At 37.9% G+C, this 21,834-nt stretch overlaps 1 protein-coding gene across 2 annotated transcripts in view; it reads left to right on the forward strand.

Annotated features, from left to right (window-relative positions):
* The first annotated feature begins 689 nt into the window (after positions 1–689).
* The window catches only part of TMEM33 (transmembrane protein 33), a 28,687-nt gene continuing 7,542 nt past the window's right edge, over positions 690–21,834 (forward strand). For both annotated transcript variants that reach the window (XM_037529791.2, XM_037529790.2), the window contains exons 1-7: positions 690–852; positions 988–1,059; positions 7,457–7,551; positions 8,003–8,190; positions 13,288–13,355; positions 14,234–14,367; positions 18,104–18,187. In XM_037529791.2, coding sequence (XP_037385688.1) covers positions 1,015–1,059; positions 7,457–7,551; positions 8,003–8,190; positions 13,288–13,355; positions 14,234–14,367; positions 18,104–18,187 — 614 coding nt within the window. In that variant the 5' untranslated portion in view covers positions 690–852; positions 988–1,014. The remainder of the gene's footprint in view (positions 853–987; positions 1,060–7,456; positions 7,552–8,002; positions 8,191–13,287; positions 13,356–14,233; positions 14,368–18,103; positions 18,188–21,834) is intronic.

A 21,834-nucleotide genomic window follows, 5' to 3' on the forward strand; every position in this document is an offset into this window, starting at 1 on the left:
CCCTGCAGACTCACTGAGGGGCCGTATTAATACTCAACTGCAGGTACACACAAACGGTTAATAAAAGGTTTATTTACAAAAGAAAAGGAAAATGAAGAAATGAATAACTCAGGGAGAAAAAGAGGGAGAGCACCTCATGAATGTGTCTTACCTGCTCTGCCCACCTGGAATTCCAGTGGGACGCTGACAGCTGGCGAAGAGCCATGAGGCCAAGAGCCAGACCCAAGGCCCACAGGTCTGGTTTTATACCATACCTGGCAGCTTAACCCCACCCTCAGGTTCCAGCAACCCTCCCTTTGGTGATGATGGGCTTTGTCATTCCCAGTGTCTTGATGGCTTTGGTCTAGAGTTGGGGTGGAGTCCACAAAACCTATATGGAGTTTGCTCAGGACATCCTGTCCCCCTAACAACAATATTGACTGAAACCACTAGGGCTTAACGATCTCTAAAGGAAAACAGCAAAGAAGACTTTTCTGAGGTTTCTCTATTCCTAAGTAGAGATTTCGTAGCTTGGACATGGAAAGGAACAGCCTTCTGTGAGCTACAAAGGAGAGAAAATTTGCCCTGTCAGACTTCCTCCGAACAGTGCAATGTAGACAGGAAAAACTACATTTCCCATCAAGCACCGCGCCCTCTGCCCCCCCCACGTCACCGCCTCTTCCCCAAGGAAGTGAAAGGAGCATTTCCGGTTCGGGGAACCCAGGAGCAGGCGGCATTGGGTCGGCTGTGTTGGGCCTTGCTCCGAGGCTCCGCCTTCACTTGGGTCTTTCTAGAAACCCAGCTTTGAGCTCGGTGCGGGGCAGGTATTTCCAGGCCAGTACGGGTGTCCCGAGCGCAGCCCAGTGCACCGAGGTGGGAAAGGCTTATTTCTGCGGAGGCTCGGGGTTCCGGCGGGGCGCGCGGGTGGAGGCCCGGGTGGGAGACCGGTTGCTCGGGTCGTGGTCTCGGCGCTGACAGCCCTTCTTTCTTCTCCTTGCCCGGTTCCAGCTTCCCAGAAGCGCGTGTGAGTCCTCCATGGCTGATACGACCCCAAACGGCCCCCAAGGGGCGGGCGCGGTGGTGAGTGAGTCTGCAGGGTCGTGTGGCTTGCTTTGCTCTGAGAATTAGAAAGGAGCTGGGGTTTGCTAGTCGGATTTGGGGTGTTGCAGAAGCTGGGGGCTTTTAAGAGTGGGATTAGTGATTGGTGGGAGGCAGGTGGCGGGGAGATCGTGAGCGAAGAGGTAGATGGAGTTTCAAGTTTGTCTTTCAGAAGCTACCACGAGCCAACCTGAAGCAGGTGGCTCTCACCTGTATGCCTTAGAATTTGGGCCTTCTTGCCGCTCCCTACTCTTCAGTCTCTGATTGTCCTAGGTCCCAAGGTTGAACAGTCACTTGAGGTTGTGTCATGACACGCGCCTCATTCCGCTCAGGCGGGCCGGCAGAGAACACGTTTTTGCCCCATGCTATGCCACTGTGCAGAAATATGAAAAGGAAGGAGAGCACTCATTCTTTTTTCTTTCGTCATACGAAAAGAAAAGTCATGCTTCTGTATATTTTATATTCTTCTCTAAGGCTTTTTTAAAAAGATTTATTCATGCATACAAGAACTGGGGTACAGGCCAAAGGTGTGGGGGGTGAGAGGATTCACCAGAGACAGAGTGGGAACAGAACAGGCAGACTGCAATATTCTTCTGAGGGGAGCAGCAGGCAAGACAGGAGAGGTCTGCGGCGCCACGTGGATAGCTCCCTGGTAGGGGATTGAACTCCTGCTGCAGTGGCTGCTGATAGTTTCATAGGATGTGTCTTAACCCCTTGCACCACCAGGGAGACCCCTAGTTACATTCTTAATGGTAGTTAAACCACAGATACTGAAGTATTCTACGTGATAACATGATCGCAGTGCAGTCATCGCTGTCATTTTGGAGTTAAATTTGGGAGATTTGACATTGATACATGTTATTACTTAATGTACAATCCATATTCACATTTCCTCAATTGTCCTTTAAAGCTGCTTTATCCTTTTCCAGGACTCATTCAAAAAGCATGCATTGTCGTTATTGACTTTTAGTTTCTTTAAATCTGCCAGTTCCTTTGCCCTCTTCTCATTTTGTCTTTCTGGAGTCTAGGCTTTTTTTGTGGAAGTTGTCAGATCTTTATCCCCTGATGACTAAATTCAGGTTAAATACTGCATAGGAGGTGATAGTCTATATTACATCGGTAGGAAGATTTCCTAGGAATAATGGCTAGTTTGTCCTTCTTAGTACATTATCTGTCAGAAAGTATTTGTGTTATTTTAGCCCATCTTTGGCGATACCAAGTTTGATTATTTCCTTAAGGTAGTGTTCACTAATTACTCTGTTATTTTTATCTCTTTTGCCTTTGTAATTACTATGTATTCTACGGCTGGATATTTGAAACTGAATAGTTTTCCACACAAAAAACCATTGATTTTTTTTTTTCCCCCCAGAACCATTTATAACATGTTGGGGCAATTGAGTTCAAATGTAAACCAATACATTTTGTAAACCTTTTTTATTGTGTAATACATGTAAAAGTGTATGAAATGAGACACATGGCTCCATGATTTATCACAAAATGAACATCTTAAACAAGTCTTAAAAGGAAATGGTCTAAAATTAGAGTTTCAGACTGACGGAAAGTCTGACTATAGAGAAACTGAGCATATTAAATTAGATTCATCCTTTCACTTGACTATTAGTTATCATTTAATATAGAGAATTCACATCATAGTAGGTTTGGATACAGAAAAAACAGAAGCATATTTCTCTAATGACCTGTATTATAGTGAGCACTGTTTTATTTTTTTTTTTTTTTTTTTATTTTCAAAATAATGTTTATTGAGGTGATGGTGATTTACAGCACTATATGTCCTAGGGACACAGAGTCACATTTCTACAAATACATCTTGTTACACCACATCCACCACCAAAGCATCAGTAATCTTTCACCACGGTCCATTCAGCAACATCCCCCATTGTTCCCAAACTCCTCCCACATTCTACCCTAATGATAGCCTCAGTTCTACAATTAACTTTTTTAATATTGTACATGTTATATTTAATATTGTACATATAATATTATACATATAATACTATAAATATTGTTAATACTTAACATACTTGTATTTTCACAATATAGAATTTCTCTGCTCAATTGTGATCACCATAGTTTACCCACCATCAAAGCACCCTTAGTCTTCCACCATAGCCCATTGGGTTGGGCATTCTCCTTTGGAGGCACAGAGTCAGGGGTTTGGGCTCTCTCCTGGAAGCAAAAGGAAGGACACAAAGATAACCCATTCAAGCTGTACCAGTATGACTGTGGCTCTATTCATGAACTGTAAAGACCATATTTTCTTCAAATCAGTTCTATTTATGGATTAACTGGGAAAATTAGCTGTGCCTATGGCAGCAGATAGACTAGTCTTTCTTTTATATTCCTCTGATACCTGATTATGTTGACATTTGTGAGCACAGAGTACAAGCTAGCAGTTTTGGCAAATGACACATAGTAGAACTTTGTTCATTCATTTTTGCTTGTAGTTTGACAAGTCACATTTCAACAAAGGAAAATAATAATACCAATTTTTTTTTATTTTATGTCTATAGTATTGGGTGCAAGTAACAGTTTAGACATTTTAGGGGTGTGGTCATGGGTTAATCACAAAGGTCTAATCACAAAGGGCTTCTTCACTACTAGCTGTAACTCTTAGGCTTCCTCCAAACATTTTCTTAAAATGTTTCTGGCTGCAGGGTCTCCCTGTTGGTGCAGGGGGTTAAGTGTCAGCACCATGTAGCTATAGGCAGACATTGCTGCATGAGTTCAATCCCTGGCCAGGGAGGTGACCCAAATGACGCAGCAGACCTCTCCTGTCTCACCCACTGCTCCCCTCAGCAGTGTACTTCTGTAGATCTGCCTGTTTTGCTCCCTACTCTGCCTGTGGTGAATTGGTGAATGCTCTCACCCCCAATCCCCCACACCTCTGACCTACACCCCAGCACTTGTGTGCATAAATAAGAAATAAATAAATCTTTTTAAAAAGATGGTTCTTGTTCCACTACTTGCCCAAAGATATGAAATAGTCCATCAGACAATTTAATACATAATCCTTCATTAATATTCAAAATTACTTGAATAGAATATGGAGTCCTGTCAGCCTCACACAATACTGACATTCAGTTTATTTCTATCTTTCAATGTATAAAAAATTAAGTAACACTTTAAAAATGAAACAGTGTGCTACAATGCTTTATTTTCCTTTTTTTATAAGAAGGATTCAAGAAAATTTCCAATAAATCAAAGGTTTGGACAATGTTTGTAGCATTATTAACATTTCATTTTAATGATTTCGGATATTCAAGATTTTTGTTTTCAACCAGGAAGTTCTTTAAGTAAAGAGAGTTGCTTTGGTACCTATCTGTAGCTTGAATACCAACACTTTCCTTTCGTAAAGTTTGATAAAAAGGAATTGATACTTTTAGTAGAATAACTTTTTCACCAAATAAAATTATGTGAATCTAGAATTTCAAATTTATCTTCAGAGAGTCTGAAGTATCCTTTGGTGATTTTTAAAAAAATAACATTTCCTGGTGGCATCTTTCTTATTTAGATATTTGGGCTTCTGCCCTATTTTTTTTAAATTAGCTGGCTAATAATTTGTCTATTTTAGTTGTTTTTCAAAATGCAAGTTTTTTTTTTTTTATTTTATTTATTTTTTTTTTCTTTTTAATAAATTTTATTGTTATATTCCCCATACAATTGCAGCCTCCCCATTCTGACCCCAATCCCTCCCTCCCACCCCCGCCCCCCTAAAAGTGTCTCTGGTTCATAGTTTTTTGTTGATTTTGATTTTCACTTTCTTGTAGTTATTCATTTTCCTGGTCCCTTATTTAAGTTTTCTCTAGATTCCTGCTATGAGTGAGACCATCCGGTATTTTTCTTTTTCTTTTTGGCTTATTTCGCTGAGCATGATCCCTTCCAGCGCCATCCATGTTGCTGCAAATTGCATGTGTTTATCTTTTTTGAATGCTGAGTAATATTCCATGGTATATATGTACCACATCTTCTTGATCCAGTCATCTATTTTTGGGCATTTGGGTTGTTTCCAAAGCTTAGCTATTGTAAACAGTGCTGCTATAAACATAGGGGTGCAGGTGTTCTTTGGAATTGATGTTTCTGTGTCCTTTGGGTAAATACCTAGGAGTGGAATTGCTGGATCATATGGAAGCTCTATGTTTAGTAGATCCAGAAATCTCCATACAGCTTTCCACAGTGGTTGGACCAGTTTGCACTCCCACCAACAGTGCAGAAGAGTTCCTTTTTCTCCACACCCTCGCCAACATTTGTTGTTGCTAGTTTTTTTAATATGTGCCATTCTCACTGGTGTAAGATGGTATCTCATGGTAGTTTTGATTTGCATTTCCCTGATGACAAGTGATGTTGAACATTTTTTCATATGCCTGTTGGCCATTTGCATTTCCTCTTCAGAGAAGTTTCTTTTAAGCTCTTCTGCCCATTTTTTGACTGGATTATTTTCTTTGTTGTTGTTGAGTCTCACCAGCTCTTTGCAGATTTTTGTGATCAGTCCTTTATCATTAGTGTTGGGTGCAAAAATGTTCTCCCAGTTGGTGGGGTTTCTCTTTGTTTTTGTTATTGTCTCTTTTGCTGAGTGAGCACTGTTTTAAAAGACATGCATTAAACATCCTTGAATTTTAAAATGTACTTGGATTTTTTTCCTAGAAGTTTTTAGTTCCTTTTTTCAGAAGATACACTAGATGGCTTAGTGCAGTGTTTTTAGACTCCAGGTTAAGTAAGACTTGTTGGTGAGTTCTCAAATTACTCTGGTGGAAATACTTAAGTATTTCTAAAACATTAAATAGAATAAAATACCAAAATCCACACACGGTAATGATTGGTTTTGTGAAATTTTTGTTTTATATACGTATTTTTTTTTAAAGATTTATTTATTTATGCATACAAGAACTGAGGTTGAGGCGAGAGGTATGGGGATGAGAGGACTCACCAGAGACAGTGGGAAACAGAACAGGCGGATTGACTGAAATAAACTGCTGAGGGGAGCAGCTGGTGAGACAGGAGAGGTCTACTGTGCCATGTGGGTTAGCTCCCTGGGCAGGGATCGAACTAGTTCTGCAGTGGCTGCTGATAGCTTCTTAGTGCTGTGACTTAACCCCTTGTGCCACCAGGAAGGTCCCCACTATGGAAGTTTAATCTAGAGTCACTGAAACTAGGGGTAAGACTTATGGGGTAGCTTCTGGATAAAGAAGAAAGTCATGAAATCTGAGAGGCAGGTGCTATTTTAACAACGAAAAGCTTCGTTTTGAGCACTATGATATGCTGGACTCTTGTCCAGCATATCATAGGCAAATCAACCATTGGCCAGAGTGATTAATATTAAATGACTACTTGTCTTCTTTGTGACGTTTATTTAAACCAAACTGACTTTGTATGATGCCTTTTATTCGATGCCTTTTTATTCGGATCTGAGAACTACCTATTTGAATTTAAGACTTTCTAAGAATAGGCATTGTGGTTCTCTAGGGAGCAATTAGTTCTTATTTAATGTTCTTTTAAAATAGAGAAGTGGGGCCTCCCTGGTGGCACAAGGGGTTAAATCTCAGCACTATGAAGCTATCAGCAGCCACCACAGCACTAGTTCGATCCCCTGCCAGGGAGTTAACCCACATGGCGCAGCAGAGCCCTCCTGTCTCTCCCATTGCTCCCCTCAGCAGTGTATTTCAGTGGATCTGCCTGTTCTGCTCCCCACTCTGTCTCTGGTGAATCCTCTCAACCCCCCCCCCACAACCCCGTACCTCTGGTCTATACCCCAGCTCTTGTATACATAAATAAATTTAATAAAAAACTTTAAAATAGATGAAACGCCAGTATTACAAGTGTTTAAGGACTATGATAGTTGTACTTAAATTTGTGTTCAGATTTTTCTTTCCTAATTAGATTTTTCTTTCCTAATTAGATTGAACTCGTGCTGCAGAGGCTGTGGACTGCTTCATAGGTTGCGTGTTAAGCCCTTGCACCACCAGGGAGGTCCCATTAAAACATTTTGAATAGAAATAACATAAATAGGGCCTCCCCGGTGGCGCAGCGGGTTGAGAGCTGCACTGTGAAGCTGTCTGCAGCCTCTACAGCGCAGGTTCTATTCCCAGCCAGCCAGGGAGAAACCCACATGGTGTGGCAGACCTCTCCTGCCTCTCCCGCTGCTCCCCTCAGCAGTGTCTTCGGTCTGTCTGCCTGTTCTGCTCCCCGCTCTCTCTGGTGAATTCTCTCACCCTCCCACGCCTCTGACCTATACCCCAGTTCTTGTATAAATAAATAAATCTTTTTTTTTTTTTAAAATAACATAACATACATAATCATCATCTTTAAAAATAATTTCCATGTTTAGTTTATGGCAACCTTTTTTTTTCTTTTTTAAATTTAGCAATTCATGATGACCAATAAACTGGACACAGCTATGTGGCTGTCTCGCTTGTTCACAGTTTACTGCTCTGCTTTGTTTGTTCTGCCACTTCTTGGGTATGTATTATATTTTTCTGTGCTTGATATTAATTGTTCAGTTTTTTAATGGAATACCTTTTAAATGCAACTGTTAAGGGGCCGGGACAAATAAAACATGTCTCATCCTTAAGGCGTTAATAGCCTAATAATATTACCAACTGAGGGGTAGTATATATCATCTGCTTGTGAAAACTAACATGAAATTGAAAATCTGAAGAAAAATAGATGTGTGAGAATGAGATGGATTCATATTTTTTGCATTTTTGACTTTTTAACTTAATAAGCAGAATGCTTTATAAAATTCAGTAGGGTAGGTAGATGAAGTGATGCTTCTAAGGAGGTCCAAGTACTTTTTTCTATTGACAAGTAGTAGATTTAGGTGTTGTGCAATTATGATGCAATTCACAAAGGAGGAAGAAACATGGTAGTTGTTTATGTCTCATCATAACCTCTCCTCTGATAATTTTAGGTTACATGAAGCAGCAAACTTTTACCAACGTGCTTTGCTGGCAAACGCTCTTACCAGTGCTCTGAGGCTGCACCAAAGATTACCGCACTTCCAGTTAAGCAGAGCATTCCTGGCTCAAGCTTTGTTAGAAGACAGCTGCCACTACCTTTTGTATTCACTCATCTTCGTCAATTCCTACCCCGTAACAAGTATCCTTTTATACTTATTTGACAGTGAAATTGCCTACAGAGCACTTGGAATTTTTTTCTGATTATTTTTTGCAATAGGAAGAGTTTGATAATGAGGGCATTCATGAATCCTGAGTTGGTTTGTTGATACTTCATTTGAATGAAGATGCAGTAGTATAAGAATTTCTGAACCTAAAGTGTGAAATCCACATTTTAAAGAACTGATATGGGAATTTTAAACTTATCTTTGTTCTTACTGCAGGTAAGCTTCTCTATTAGCAGTGGATATTTTAAAATTCAGATTAAAAAAACAAGCCCCTGCAGTACTTAATTTTAAAATTTTCTAAAATTTGAGTAAAAAATGATAAATGTTAAAATAAAAAAATAAAATTTTCTTTCATTTGATTGACATCTTTGGGAAAGTGTCAGATGTATAGCTTCAAAGAGAAATCCTTAGCTCTTTTAAAGTGAGCTAGAAATGAAATTCATCACAAAGTAAATTATTTAAGCAGAGAATGGAGTAATTAACAAATAAGCAATCAGTGTTTGCAGTGGATTGGGTAGAAAATAAGGACACGTGGAAAATCACTGGAACTAATGATAATTAAATAACATATTTGGAGTTTTAGGTTTACACATTTAAAAAATGATGTTGTGGGAAATGATAATAGGTGTCCTAAAGAGGAAGAGGGAGGGTGGAGGGGGCAGGCTGCATGCAGGGAGGTCTATAGTTCGGTAAGTTTGGAAAGCAATGGGTTAAATAATGTTAATAGGTTTCTTTATTATAAGACCTTTGATATGCTAATATATTTTGTGAGAATAGAAGAATTACTAGTGTTTCCTAAATTAATCTGTTTTTTCTCCCCTGTGGGTCATCCCTCAGGAAAGTATTTGGGCTTTGGAAAGTACTGCTCAAGAATTTTTTAGTATCTGTGATACAACTACACGTAATGAAAAGTACAATAAAATTGGTCTTTAAGACAAAATAATGCCTACTACATTATTTTTACTTTATGAAATTTTTTTAAAGATTTGTTTTTTAAAGATTTGTTTTTGCATACAAGAACTGGGGTATAGGCCAGAGGTACGAGGGAGTGAGAGGATTCATCAGAGACAGAGTGGGGAGCAGAACAGGCAGATCTACTGAAATACACTGCTGAGGGGAGCATCAGGCAAGACAGGAGATGTCTGCTGCGCCATATATTGGTTAGTCCCCTGGCTGGAGATGGAACTCAGCCCCACATGGTGATAGTGCTGAGACTTAACCCCTACTGCATCAGGGAGGCCCCAAAATATTAAATTTTAAATAATACCTTTAAAATAATAGGCTTTTCTTTTAAATAAAGGAATAGGAGGAAACAAATTTTTGGACACTAGTTTTGCAAGTATTTGTGAATTTGACGTATTTAATTCTTGCCACACTGAAAAAAATAATCAGTGAGCATCATATTTTTGAGACTGAAGGATTTTATTTATTTATTTTTTTAAAGACTTATTTATGGATCTCCCTGGTAGTGCAGGCAGTTGAGTGCTGCTGTGAAGATGTCCGCAGCCTCTGCAGTGTTGGTTTGATCCCAGCTGGCAGGCGAGGGTCCCACATGACTAAGCAGACCTCTCCTGTCTCGCCCGCTGCTCCCTTCAGCAGTATTTCAGTCAGTCTGCCTGTTTTGTTCCCCACTGTCTCTGGTGAATCTTCTCACCCTCCTGTGCATCTGGCCTGTACCCTGGTTCTTGTGTAAAAATAAATCTTTAAAAAAAAACCCATTTATTTATGCATACAAGAACTAGGGTATAGGCCATAGGTATGGGAGGTGAGAGTTTCACCAGAGACAGAGTGGGAAGCACAACAGGCAGATCTATTGAAATAACTGCTGAGAGGAGCGGTGGGCCAGATAGGAGAGGTCTGCTGCACTATGTGGGTTAGCTCCCTGGGCCAGGATCGAACTCTTGCTACAAGTGGCTGGCTGTAGCTTGATAGTACTGAGACTAACCCTTCTGCCACCAGGGAGACCCGAGACTCAAAGATTTTAAAATAATTTGCCTGATAAAACATTGGTTAGTAAGTAGTAATGCTGACAAGGTATATCTAATCTGCAGTTAATGGGTGAGTAGTACTTAAATGTAGTTTAAAAACATTTAAACCTAGACATAGCTATGTCTGTACCTAGACATACCTGGTAGTTCTGCTTATCTATAACAGTATTTGGAGATGCTGTTTAAATTCCTTGCTTTATGAAGAAAATATAAATGGTTTGTAATGCAAAGCTAAATTTTTTTTTTTCATTTCAGTGCATGATTAGGTCTGTAATGTCTCATCCTAATTTGTATTTGTTAGTTTTTAGGTAAAATTCACTAGATAATCTCTATCATTGGATTGCCATTTTGTCAATCCTGTTCATTTAGGCCCTTTATAGTACCAGTATTAAAATTCTTGCTTTTCTGTGATAATAATGGATATTTTGTACAGGTTGCTGGTTCTACTGTTGAGTAGCCTAAAGTTTCATCAGAGAGAAGCAGAAATGATAGAAACTGTTTTACAGATAATTAAAGTAGAGCAAATTGAATATATCAAGACTGACTACCAGGTCAGTGCATAGCACAGAATAGGTGGTCAGTGAGATTTGTTGGGTTTATGTTTTAGATGGTACGAAATGAGACTCTTGTTCAGTGAAGACAGTGTCTCTTCTCTGCCCTTTTGTGCAATTGATTATTTGCTAGCTCCTCTATGGGAAATGTTGAAGATTAAGTGTCTCATATCCCTTAAATTCTTATGGGGGGGAGGGGAAAGGGAGCCAAGTAGAAGTGGTGAGAATAACGTAAAGTAGTAATTGGCCAGAAATACTAATTTGATTCCTGAAGTAGTTGAGTATTATGGTAATAAATAAAAGTGAGCCCAGAGTCCTATTACTAAGTTGTGTTCTGATCTTTGCTCTTACAAAGGTGACAAATTGTACTTGCTGTAACAGTGATAGGTGCTTAGGGTTTAAATTGTAGACTTTACATCCCTTATGTTTTTGGGTAGTTTAAAAGTGACATTGAAAACTAAAATTATGACTCTCTTATCAAAATTTTTTTTTTTTTATACAAGATCAGGGGTACAGGCCAGATGTGCGGCGGGGAACAGAACAGGCAGACTGACAGAAATACACTGCTGATGGGAGCAGTGGGGGAGACAGGAGAGGTCTGCTCGCCATGTGGGTTGCTCTGAGGCCAGTGGGGATCGAACCGGCACTGCAGAGGCTGCGGACAGCCTCACAGCGCTGTGCTCAACTGCCTGTGCCACCAGGGAGGCCCATCAAATATTTTGAACTATAGAATGTTAGAAGTAAAAAACTCATTAGAAATCTTTAACTTTGACTACTATGTATTCTTTCCACAGAAGATGAAACTTGGCCTAGAGAAATGTAGTGTCAGAACCTGGACTAGAATCCAGATTTTGACCTGACATTGCCTCTTCATTGAATCAGGTGTCAATTGAGGATGTGTGTCAAAGCTTAAGTTGAATTATTTAAGAAGGAACAGAGTTTTACAGTGTCCTTAGAGAGGAAAGGGTTGTAGCTTTCATCAGTTTCAAAGGAATTCATGATTAATTAATAAGTATGAAATTGCTTGATTTATATGTTATATGTAATATGTGATGTTAGTATATATTATATGTGCTGTGTTTTGTGTAATATATTGATACAATGAATAAAAATTATATTCACGGCCTCCCTGGTGGCGCAGTGGTTGAGCGCTGGGTTGCGAGGCTGCCCGCAGCCTCTGCGGCGCTGGTTCGATCCCTGGCTGCTCCCCGGCCACCGGAGGAGGGTCCCACATGGCGCGCAGACCTTTCCTGCCTCCCTCTGCTCCCCTCAGCAGTGTACTTCGGTCCTTCTGCCTGCTCTGCTCCCCACTCTGGCTCTGGTGAATTTTCTCACCCTCCCGCGTTTCTGACTGTACCCAGTGCTTGTATAAACAAACAAACAAACAAACAAACAAATAAATAAAACATGCCTCTATTAAAAAAAAATTATATTCAGGAATTTAACATTTTTTTTCATTCTTATGAATGGCAGGGAAGAATTGGACAAGTTATTAATTTGGAGAACTTTAGTACAGAGTTAGGATTCTTCTAATATTTGGATGTAGGTCAATATCTTTCTTGCTCACCAATTGGAAGTTAGAAAATTTTGAATCCTAAATGAGTTAGGTTATAATGAATTTAGTACTCACATTGTGTCACACCAGATTTTCAGTTAGTATCCAGAAATGTAATTGTTTGTTTCTTAGAAACTGCTAATATTTTCAGGACAAGTATATTTTGTGCCATTCATGATTGATTAACAATCTGTGCTATTTCATGTAAGTACTTGACAAATTTTTTGTTTTTCCTAACCTGGCAGGTATTGGGGTAAATAGGGTCTTCTCACTGTTTTTTTAGAAAGTTGAATAAAAATGTTGTGTCCGTGACATAAAACCAAGCAGTTCAATTCAAAATGTAAGGATCCTTTGCATATGTTTGTAATTAAACTGATGATACTTTTAATTGACTATACACAAACCCAAGTATAAAACTTCTCTTTTGTTTGTATAATTGAGGACTATGACAACCTGATAGGTACAGTACCCAAAATAATGAGGCCCTTGTAGGAAGGAAATGAAGGATCTTTAGCTGAGGAAAATGTGGGAACGACTCTTTAAACTATTAGTCCACACTTTCCTAAGCAGCTGACATGATGAAAGCAGTGCAAAAGACTGTCTTTGTACTTGAAAGCTAAGTTAGTTCTCACTAGGACAGCCATTGTGGGGTTAAAAGCTGTATTAACTAACTCTTTGAGGTGGTTTAGGTTTCTGTTTAAGAAAGGCTTACAGTATTTTATTATCTAATAAAAATAAATGAAAAAAATCTTTAGTATTTCCATCATAAAAAGAACTCTTGAGCTTTAGAAAATGAATAGTTTATTTTTGCCTTTACAGATTATAAACATTTCATTTGGTTGTAAAGTATGTCAAAAGCCATCTCTGAGTTCAGTTTAACTGATGCCATTTCATACCTGTTTATTTGGACTTAACGTGTAAAGTGTTTTGCAAAGTACTTGATGAATTTTATGTGTTTTCCTTAATTGTTTTCTTCAGTGAGTATTTTTCCAGTCTTGTTATTTTCTTTGCTTCATGCTGCCACATACACAAAAAAGGTCCTTGATGTAAGTAAAACTATGTTGTTTTTTCTTTTTTTTTGACTCCTGATTTATACAATTGACATGAATTTGAGTTCTAAGACATTTTGGCATTCGTCACAAAAGGTTCCATTACTTCTTAGAAACTTGTTCTAAATTATTTAGAGATTTGAAAGTTTAGAATTTTTTGTTGTTGGAGTTTCACAAAGCAGTACATTTTGTAGTTATAAAATTACCTGCCAGTTCCCAGAGGAATTTATGAGATGTGAAATAATATCTTTATTTAAAAAAAAAAAAATCTTTGACTTTAAATAAGTTTCATACATTGCCAGAGATCTCTTTTTCTGTCAATATTTAACTACCAGTAAGTAGTGTACTCGCTTCTTTTGGACTTACATTCAGAACTGCTGCTTTACTAACATTTCTCCTCACGTGACTGTGCCAGGCAAATTGACTGCATAGGAACTGAAATTTGAATTAAAATATCCAAATTTTGCCTTGAATTCACCTTTTTCTTTATTCTTAGTGGTTTTTTTTTGTTGTTGTTTGATTGTACTCCTGTTTTACCTTTGGTTAGCTAAGGAGTCAAAAGACGTTTGATTGTATTACTGGGTAGTCATATTTTTGATAGAAATAACCGCCATTTTTGGTAAGATAATGTGATCTTTCTTAAAAATTAAGCTTGAAAATGACTTATTAAAGTTGTTTTTCTTTTTAATTTTTTAAATATACAAATACAATAAAGAGGAAAATATACCAGATACTGTCTTTAGTTCGTAGGTTTTTGTCATCATTTCCAATGGTCTTTTGGTTATAGTGCCTCGAGATATGCTATTCATCTAAAGAATGAATGTGAGTGATCAAAAATGCTGCTTAATTTCTAACTTTTTTTCCTTATGTTTTAGGCAAAAGGTTCAAATAGTTTACCTTTGCTGAGATCTGTTTTGGATAAATTAAGTGCTAATCAGCAGAATATTCTGAAATTCATTGCTTGTAATGAAATCTTCTTGATGCCTGCTACAGTTTTTATGCTTTTTAGGTAAGAATTAAAATATGTTTGTTTGGGAAAGCTGATGATGAAGTTAGTGAACATAATAAATATATTAACTTGAATTTTATCCTCCTTAAATCTGTTGAAGTAACGTGCTGATACACAGCACTAAAAGGACCTTAGTGGTCATCTTTTCACTTTATAGCAGGGACCTGAGACATAATAGTAAATCTAGGAATTTGTATTACTTACTGTTCTTTGAGTTTCATTATGTGACATTTTGAAAATTAATTTCAGAATTACTGTATTTCAAAGAACCTTGGGAAGATTAGTTTAAAACATTCTGCTATTACAGAGAAAAATCTTATATTAGAGAAAAATCTTTTAAGATTATAGTCTGGAATTCATGTTGCTTGCTACCTCCCCATATATTTCTGCATTTTATTTTATTTTGTTTTTTTCCAGTTTTTTTTTTTTTTAAGATGTATTTATTTATACAAGCACTGGGGTACAGGCCAGAGGCGAGGGAGGGTGAGAGAATTCACCAGAGACAGAGCAGGGAGCAGAACAAGCAGAAGGACTGAAGTACACTGCCGAGGGGAGCAGTGGGCAAAACAGGAGAGGTCTGCCTTGCCATGTGGGAATCTCCTTGGTGGGCCAGGAATGAACCAGTGCTGCAGACAGCACAGGCTGCAGACAGCTTCACATTGCTGCGTTCAACCCGCTGTACCACCGGGGAGACCCTATTTTTGTATTTTAATTGTAGAAATAATGCTTGACAAAAAGAAAACTTTTATTTTTAAAATTAGAACATTAAGGGCCTCTTGGTGGCACTAGGGGTTAAGCACCGCACTATGAAGCAATCCACAGCCTCTGCAGCAAGAGTTCGATCCCTGGCCAGCCAGAGAGAAACCCACATGGCGAGGCAGACCTCTCCTGTCTCCCCCGCTGCTCCCCCTCGGCAGTGTATTTCAGTCAGTCTGCCTGTTCTGTTCCCCTTCTGTCTCTGGTGGATCCTCTCACCGCCCCCCCCCCCCCCCCGCATCTCTGATCTTTGGCTTGTACCCCAGCTGTTGCATGCATAAATAAATAAATCTTTAAAAAAATATATAAATAAAATTAGAACATTAAAATAGTAGTCACCTCTGCATCAATACTCTTGTATTTAAGTTTTACAACTACAGTTCTGCTCATATTACTGCTTTTTCAACTTTTAGTTTCACAAATAATAAGGTATTACAGATAAAAGCTAAAATATCATTTGATTATGAAGCCTAGTGGCAATTTTGTCTTCTTTCCAGAAGAGTTTGATAAGTATACATGTATGTAGTCCTTTAAAAATACTGAAACAGATATATAGAAAATAAATACTGTGGATGTGGGCTTTGTTCTTTTTGGCTTTTACATCAAAATACTGTAATGCATCAATTGTCTGCATCTTGCTTTTTTTTTTTTTCACTCATACAGTGTTTTTATGATCTATTTATGTTGGCATATAGCAGTCTGCTTTGTTCCACTTAATGGCTTTTTTTGTGTTTCATTGTATTAGTATGTAGCATTTTATTACCCATTCCCTGTTCTGGACATAGTTATCACATTTTTACTTTTCCAGATACTGAGGCAGTGAACAGCTGTTTACCTGTCTGCTTATATTTTTGTGCAGTGTTTTCTCTAAGACAGATACCATAGTTGATTTTGCTGTGTCTAAGCTAGAAGTATTTTATATTTAATAGACCTTGCAGTATTGTGCTCTAAAATGCCTTTATCTCATTTCCGTATCTTTAATTTATAATAAACTTATTTTGTAAATGAAATCTTTCATTTTAATGTTCATTGCCTTGAGTAATTAGTGAGGCTTTTTGTATACCTGATAGTTACTCCTTTCTTTGGCAGTCTTCATATTAGTATAAATGCATTTTCCCCATTCTTTTTAAGAATGTTTTCCTCTGAAACTACAGTATCCCCACATGTTGCTTCAAGTTGTAGAGCCCCAAACTAGATATTATAATCTAGATGAAATCTGGAATGATATTACTGAATGTGAGGGACCTGGATTCTAGTTAATATTTGTCCTTAATTTAGTCTTCTAAGCCTTGATTTTGCACATTTAAAACCTAGTGGTAGTTGGAGTAATAGCTTAAAATCCTTCCAGCTATAATCCATGAATGTTGAATGTGGGATTTGATTCAGCTGTATTTGTCAGTTATTCCACTCTAAAATGTTTGCTTTAAAAGGTAGTTTATCTCTCTCTTTTGTGATCCTGATCAGATACTCAAAATTTTACTTAGTAAAAGGAACTTACTGTTCTCTTACCTTTACTCATTTTTCTCTTTCTTGGTGGTGATTCATGCCAAGCTCTGTGGTTTGTTTGATGTAACTTGGTGAATGTTAAAATGGTACATACCAAAACTACTACTCTACATGGAGATTCTAGTATTCTATTAAATTACATGGGGATTTTGTCATTTATTCCCTTAAATAGATTAATTTATTCTCATTAAATATAAACTTTAAATAATTGTATAATTTTACTTATGTATGTATTTGCATAGAGGAACTGGGGTGTAGGCCAGAGGTGCAGGGGAGGAGAAGATTCACCAGAGACACAGTGGGGAGCAGAACAGGAGAATTGACTGAAACACACTGCTAAGAGGAGCAATGGGTAAGACAGGAGAGGTCTGCGGCAGTATATGTGGGTTAGCTTCCTAGCTGGGGATTGAACTCAGACTGTGGTGGTGATAGCGCTGAGACTTAACTCCTAGGCCACCAGGGAGGCCCTCCACTTTTTTACATCTTAATGTATTTCTGCAGAAATAGTGTTAAAATATAATTTTATATTCTGCTTTCTTCACAGTTCCTGTATAATAATCAAGATTTTAGAATAGTTGCATACTACTGCACAGTTAATGAATTTACATTAAATAATCACAGTGTGATTTGCTTAACTCTGCTACTTAACTATCCATGTTAAGTTGTTACATTTTATTTGTAGTTATAAGTGAATATCTTAATCCAGATAATTTTTCCTGGAGAGAATTTCAGACTTAGAATTTTATAAACATATATGACTCTTGGGGTATTATAAATGTGCTTCTCACTGGAAAAAAAAAAAAATTTCGTAGGGCCTCCCTGGTGGCGCAAGGGGTTAAGCACCACACTATAAAGCAATCCGCAGCCTCTGCAGCATGAGTTTGATCCCCATGCAGCCAGGGAGCAACCCACATGGCGCAGCAGACCTCTCCTGCCTCACTCGCTGCTCCCCTCAGCAGTGTATTTCAGTCAGTCTGTCTGTTCTGTTCCCTACTGTCTCTGGTGAATCCTCTCACCCTCCACACCTCTTGCCTATATCCCAGTTCTTGTATTCATAAATAAATAAATCTTAAAATAGTATAGGCTATCTAAATTTATTAGTGAGCCTTTGTGATTTTGTTACTTTTTTGTTTATATAATTTGAGCCATTTTTCATTTTAGTATTTTATAAAGCTTTAAAACTTAATTATCAATTAGTGATTATTATGTAATCATTTATATAACATTCACTGATTTATTTAGTTATTTTTAAAAGTTTAAAAAGTAATACTTAAATATATGTTTGTAGAAATTTAGACAGCCACATTTTACTGTTCAACAATTATAGATTTATTTTCTAAGAGTAACTTCTGTTAGACAAGAAATTTGATGAATGAAAACATACTCATTCTCCAGTTAAATTGCCTTGTAAGTTTTGAGACTGTACACATAAATTGATAATGTATATTTGTTACCCTGTATTTGTTTATTTCAGTGGTCAAGGAAGTTTGCTCCAACCTTTCATATATTATAGATTTCTTACTCTTCGCTATTCCTCTCGAAGAAATCCGTATTGTCGGTAAGCTGTTAATTACTTTAAATCTATTTTGTTGAGGGTATTGTGAAATACAGTATTTATAACTTTTTAGAGTTACAAATTAGGTTTTATTTTAGAATTTGGAAGCAAGTAGTATTTTGTACCTTTCAGTTTTAGGCCTTAGGACTATGGAGGGTTGATAAGAAAGTGGTTGTTATTTCTTTTCAGAAACTGACACTGGAATTATCTTGACCATTTCTAAAATAGTGCCACAGCTTAAGTACTTTAAAGATGTGTACGACATAAGTCCTATTCTCAAGGAACTTTCCTAGTTGAAAGAAAAAAATATGTCAGATGATGAAAGAAGGAAACAGAAGTTCATGATACAGTATATACAAGTCAGTATATGATGAATTGTCCTATATTTGCTGTATCATATTAGTGTAGTCCACAAGAGGAAGGGATCATGGAGCTAGAAGATATACTAGTCCAGGAAAATTTCATGAAATGGAGGTTTTTATTTGTTCTGGAATGATTAAAATCCTTCGAGTAGACCATGAAAACATGGAAAAACATTTTAGATAGTGAGACAGCCCAAGTTCAGAGGCAAGAAGGTATAACTCATGTTGAAGGGGTCCTGAGATTCTAAATAGTATGAGTGATGGGCCTCCCTGGTGGCGCAGCGGTTGAGCCCTGGGTTGCGAAGGTGCCCGCAGCCTCTGCAGCGCCGGGTCGATCCCCGGCTGCTCCCCCGGTCACTGGAGGAGGGTTCCGCATGGTGCGCAGACCTCTCCTGCCTCCCGCTGCTCCCGTCAGCAGTGTTCTTCGGTCCTTCTGCCTGCTCTGCTCCCCGCTCTGGCTCTGGTGAATTCTCTCACCCTCCTGTGCTTCTGACTGTACCCAGTACTTGTATAAATAAATAAATAAATCTTTTCTTTTAAAAAATAAATAAATAAATAGTATGAGGGATTAGAGCTAAAATTTAAAAAATGTATTGAAGCCATATCATGAAATTCTTGAGGTTCAGGATAAGCAGTTTAGAATTTACTGTTTCAGGTGTAAAGGAGTTATGGTTTTGACAAGATAATCTTTTGATAGTCTTATGCAGAATAGTTTGGAGTGGAAAATCAGGAAGCAGGGAAATACTTTAGTGAATTATTATAATGTTTTGGAATGGAGGCTTAAATTATGTATTCTGATCTCAAAGATTGGAATATAATTAAACTGAATAGCTAGCTTTTTAAAAGATTTGTTTTTATGTATTTGTGCATACAAGAACTAGAGTGTAGGCCAGAGAGAGAGTTGGGGAATATAACAGGCAGATCTATTGAAATACATTGCTGAGGGGAGCAGCGGGTGAGAGAGGTATGCTGTGCCATGTAGGTGGGCTCCCTGACCAGGAATTGAAATCGTGCAGCAGAGGCTGGCGATAGCTTGATATTGCTGAGACATTAACTCTGGTGCCACCAGGGAGACCCTGAATAGCTGTTTTTAATAGTTCCATGCTATTCAAATAGTAATGTTATTAATATACCAAATTTTTGTTTTCAAGTTTAAAATAAATTTATCATGGTGTGGTAACATCCATTTGAACAGGTGTGAATCTTATCTCTGAATCATATAAGGTATTGTAAACCAAGTTCAGTTAAAACAAAATACAATCTTAAAAAATGCTTGCTACAAGAGAAAATAAATTCTTCATGTACTAGAATTCAGCCAAATAGCCAGTGAGTATATTAGTGCTGTCTCTATTGTGCTTTCATAACAAAGTAAAAGTAACTGAATCTGAATGCTGCTCATCATTTCCCACATATATGACTTTGGACGATTTTTTCCCCATTTTAATTTCTTTGTTGGTAGAGGAGAAAACCTGGCAGTGATGAAAAAATTATTTTAAAGTTCTTAAAATTCTATTAGGTTCTTAATAAATAATGTTTTTCTTGCTCTTGTTGATTCTTATTTTTCTCCTTTGGAGGGATGTTTTATTCTCTTAGACAACATCTTTTTTGCAATACTATCTAAATTAAAGTTTTCTTAGGTAGATGTGGGTTTTTTTTTTTAAAGATATATTTATTTATGCATATAAGAGCTGGGGTACAGGCCAGAGATGGGGGGGGGGGGTGAGAAGATTCACCAGAGACAGAGCGTGAAACAGAACAGGCAGACTGACTGAAACACTGCTGAGGGGAGCAGCGGGCGAGGCAGGAGAGGTTGCTCCCTGGCCAGCTGGGGATCGAACTCATGCTGCAGAGGCTGCGGATTGCTTCATAGTGCGGTTCTTAACCCCTTACACCACCAGGGAGGCCCAGATGTAGGTTCTTAATGAGTCCCTAGCTACAAATAAACCTTCAGTTTTGCGTTTCTATTTTATGTATTCATGTCAGACCTTACCTTCAACCTGCCCTAACATCTGTTTTTCATCAGCAGATTTTTTCTGCTTTCTTGTATACTCCATTCACATTTTCTCCACATATATACTGATTGATATACATAGAAATTTAGATGTGTTCAGAAAAGAAAGGGTAGCAGTGGGTCAGGAAAACAAATACGTGCTAATAAATATCTTCAAAGATCTCCCTTAAGCACACATTTCAAGAAAATAGTAGCAAAGTAATGGAAAATATTCGAGCTTGTAAATATCAAACAGGCTATAAAACTGTTTTCAACACGACACTTTTTTTTTAATAAAGATTTATTTTTATTTTTATAAAAGAATTGGGGTACAGGCCAGAGATGCAGGGGGTGAGAGAATTCACCAGAGACAGAGCGGGGAACAGAACAGACAGACGGACTGAAGTACACTGCTGAGGGGAGCAGCGGGTGAGACAGGAGAGGTCTGTCCCGCCAAGTGGGTTTCTCCCTGGCCGGCTGGGAATCGAACTCATGCTGCAGTGGCTGCAGATTGCTTCATAGGTTGTGTCTTAACCCCTGCGCCACGAGGGAGTCCCTCAACACGACACTTTTTAAAAGGGTTTTGAGACAGTCTGTATCACCACCCTGTACCATTTTCACCTATCATATTATTTATTCTCAAATGATAGGTTTCCGTCTTTTGTAGATGTCCAGTGCAGACTGATCAGAGCTGAGCTGCCACAATACTGCAGCCACTAATCACATTTCATTGTTTAAACTTTAGATAATGACAGTTCATAAAATTTAAAACTCAGTTCTTGAGTCACATTCACCACATTTCCAGAGTCACATGACACACATTTCAAGTGTCAAAAGACATGTATGGTTGATCGCCACTGTATTAGACTGCACAGTAAGACATTTTCATCATCCCTGAAAGTTCTATCCCCACTGCTCCGAAGGAATTCTGTGATTTGTGCTAAATTATGCCAGTGATAGAGTCAGAAGGCTTTATCTGTAACCTGAAGGCTTTGACTAGATTATTGTTATTATTTTATTACTATTGTTATTATTTTATTATTATTTATTATTATTTGTTATTTTATTATTATTGTTATTATTTTCTAGCTTTATTCATTAGATTCACTTTTTCAGAAGATAGTGAATTTGTGTTGTTGATAACAAGTTTATGAAGAATTGAAAGTGTGCTTTGTAGGGACTTAGAGCTGTGTGAATTAAAGAACTGTATAAGGATAAGTTGGAAGATATTAGAAGGGTAGGAACTTTGGGTTTGGGAAAGAAGAATGAGTTAAAGAGGGGCTCTAGATTTCTAGCAT

The sequence above is a fragment of the Talpa occidentalis genome, unplaced genomic scaffold (genome assembly GCF_014898055.3).
Source record: "Talpa occidentalis isolate TD23 unplaced genomic scaffold, MPIMG_talOcc4v2.1 talOcc4.6, whole genome shotgun sequence".
Taxonomy (NCBI): Eukaryota; Metazoa; Chordata; class Mammalia; order Eulipotyphla; family Talpidae; genus Talpa; species Talpa occidentalis.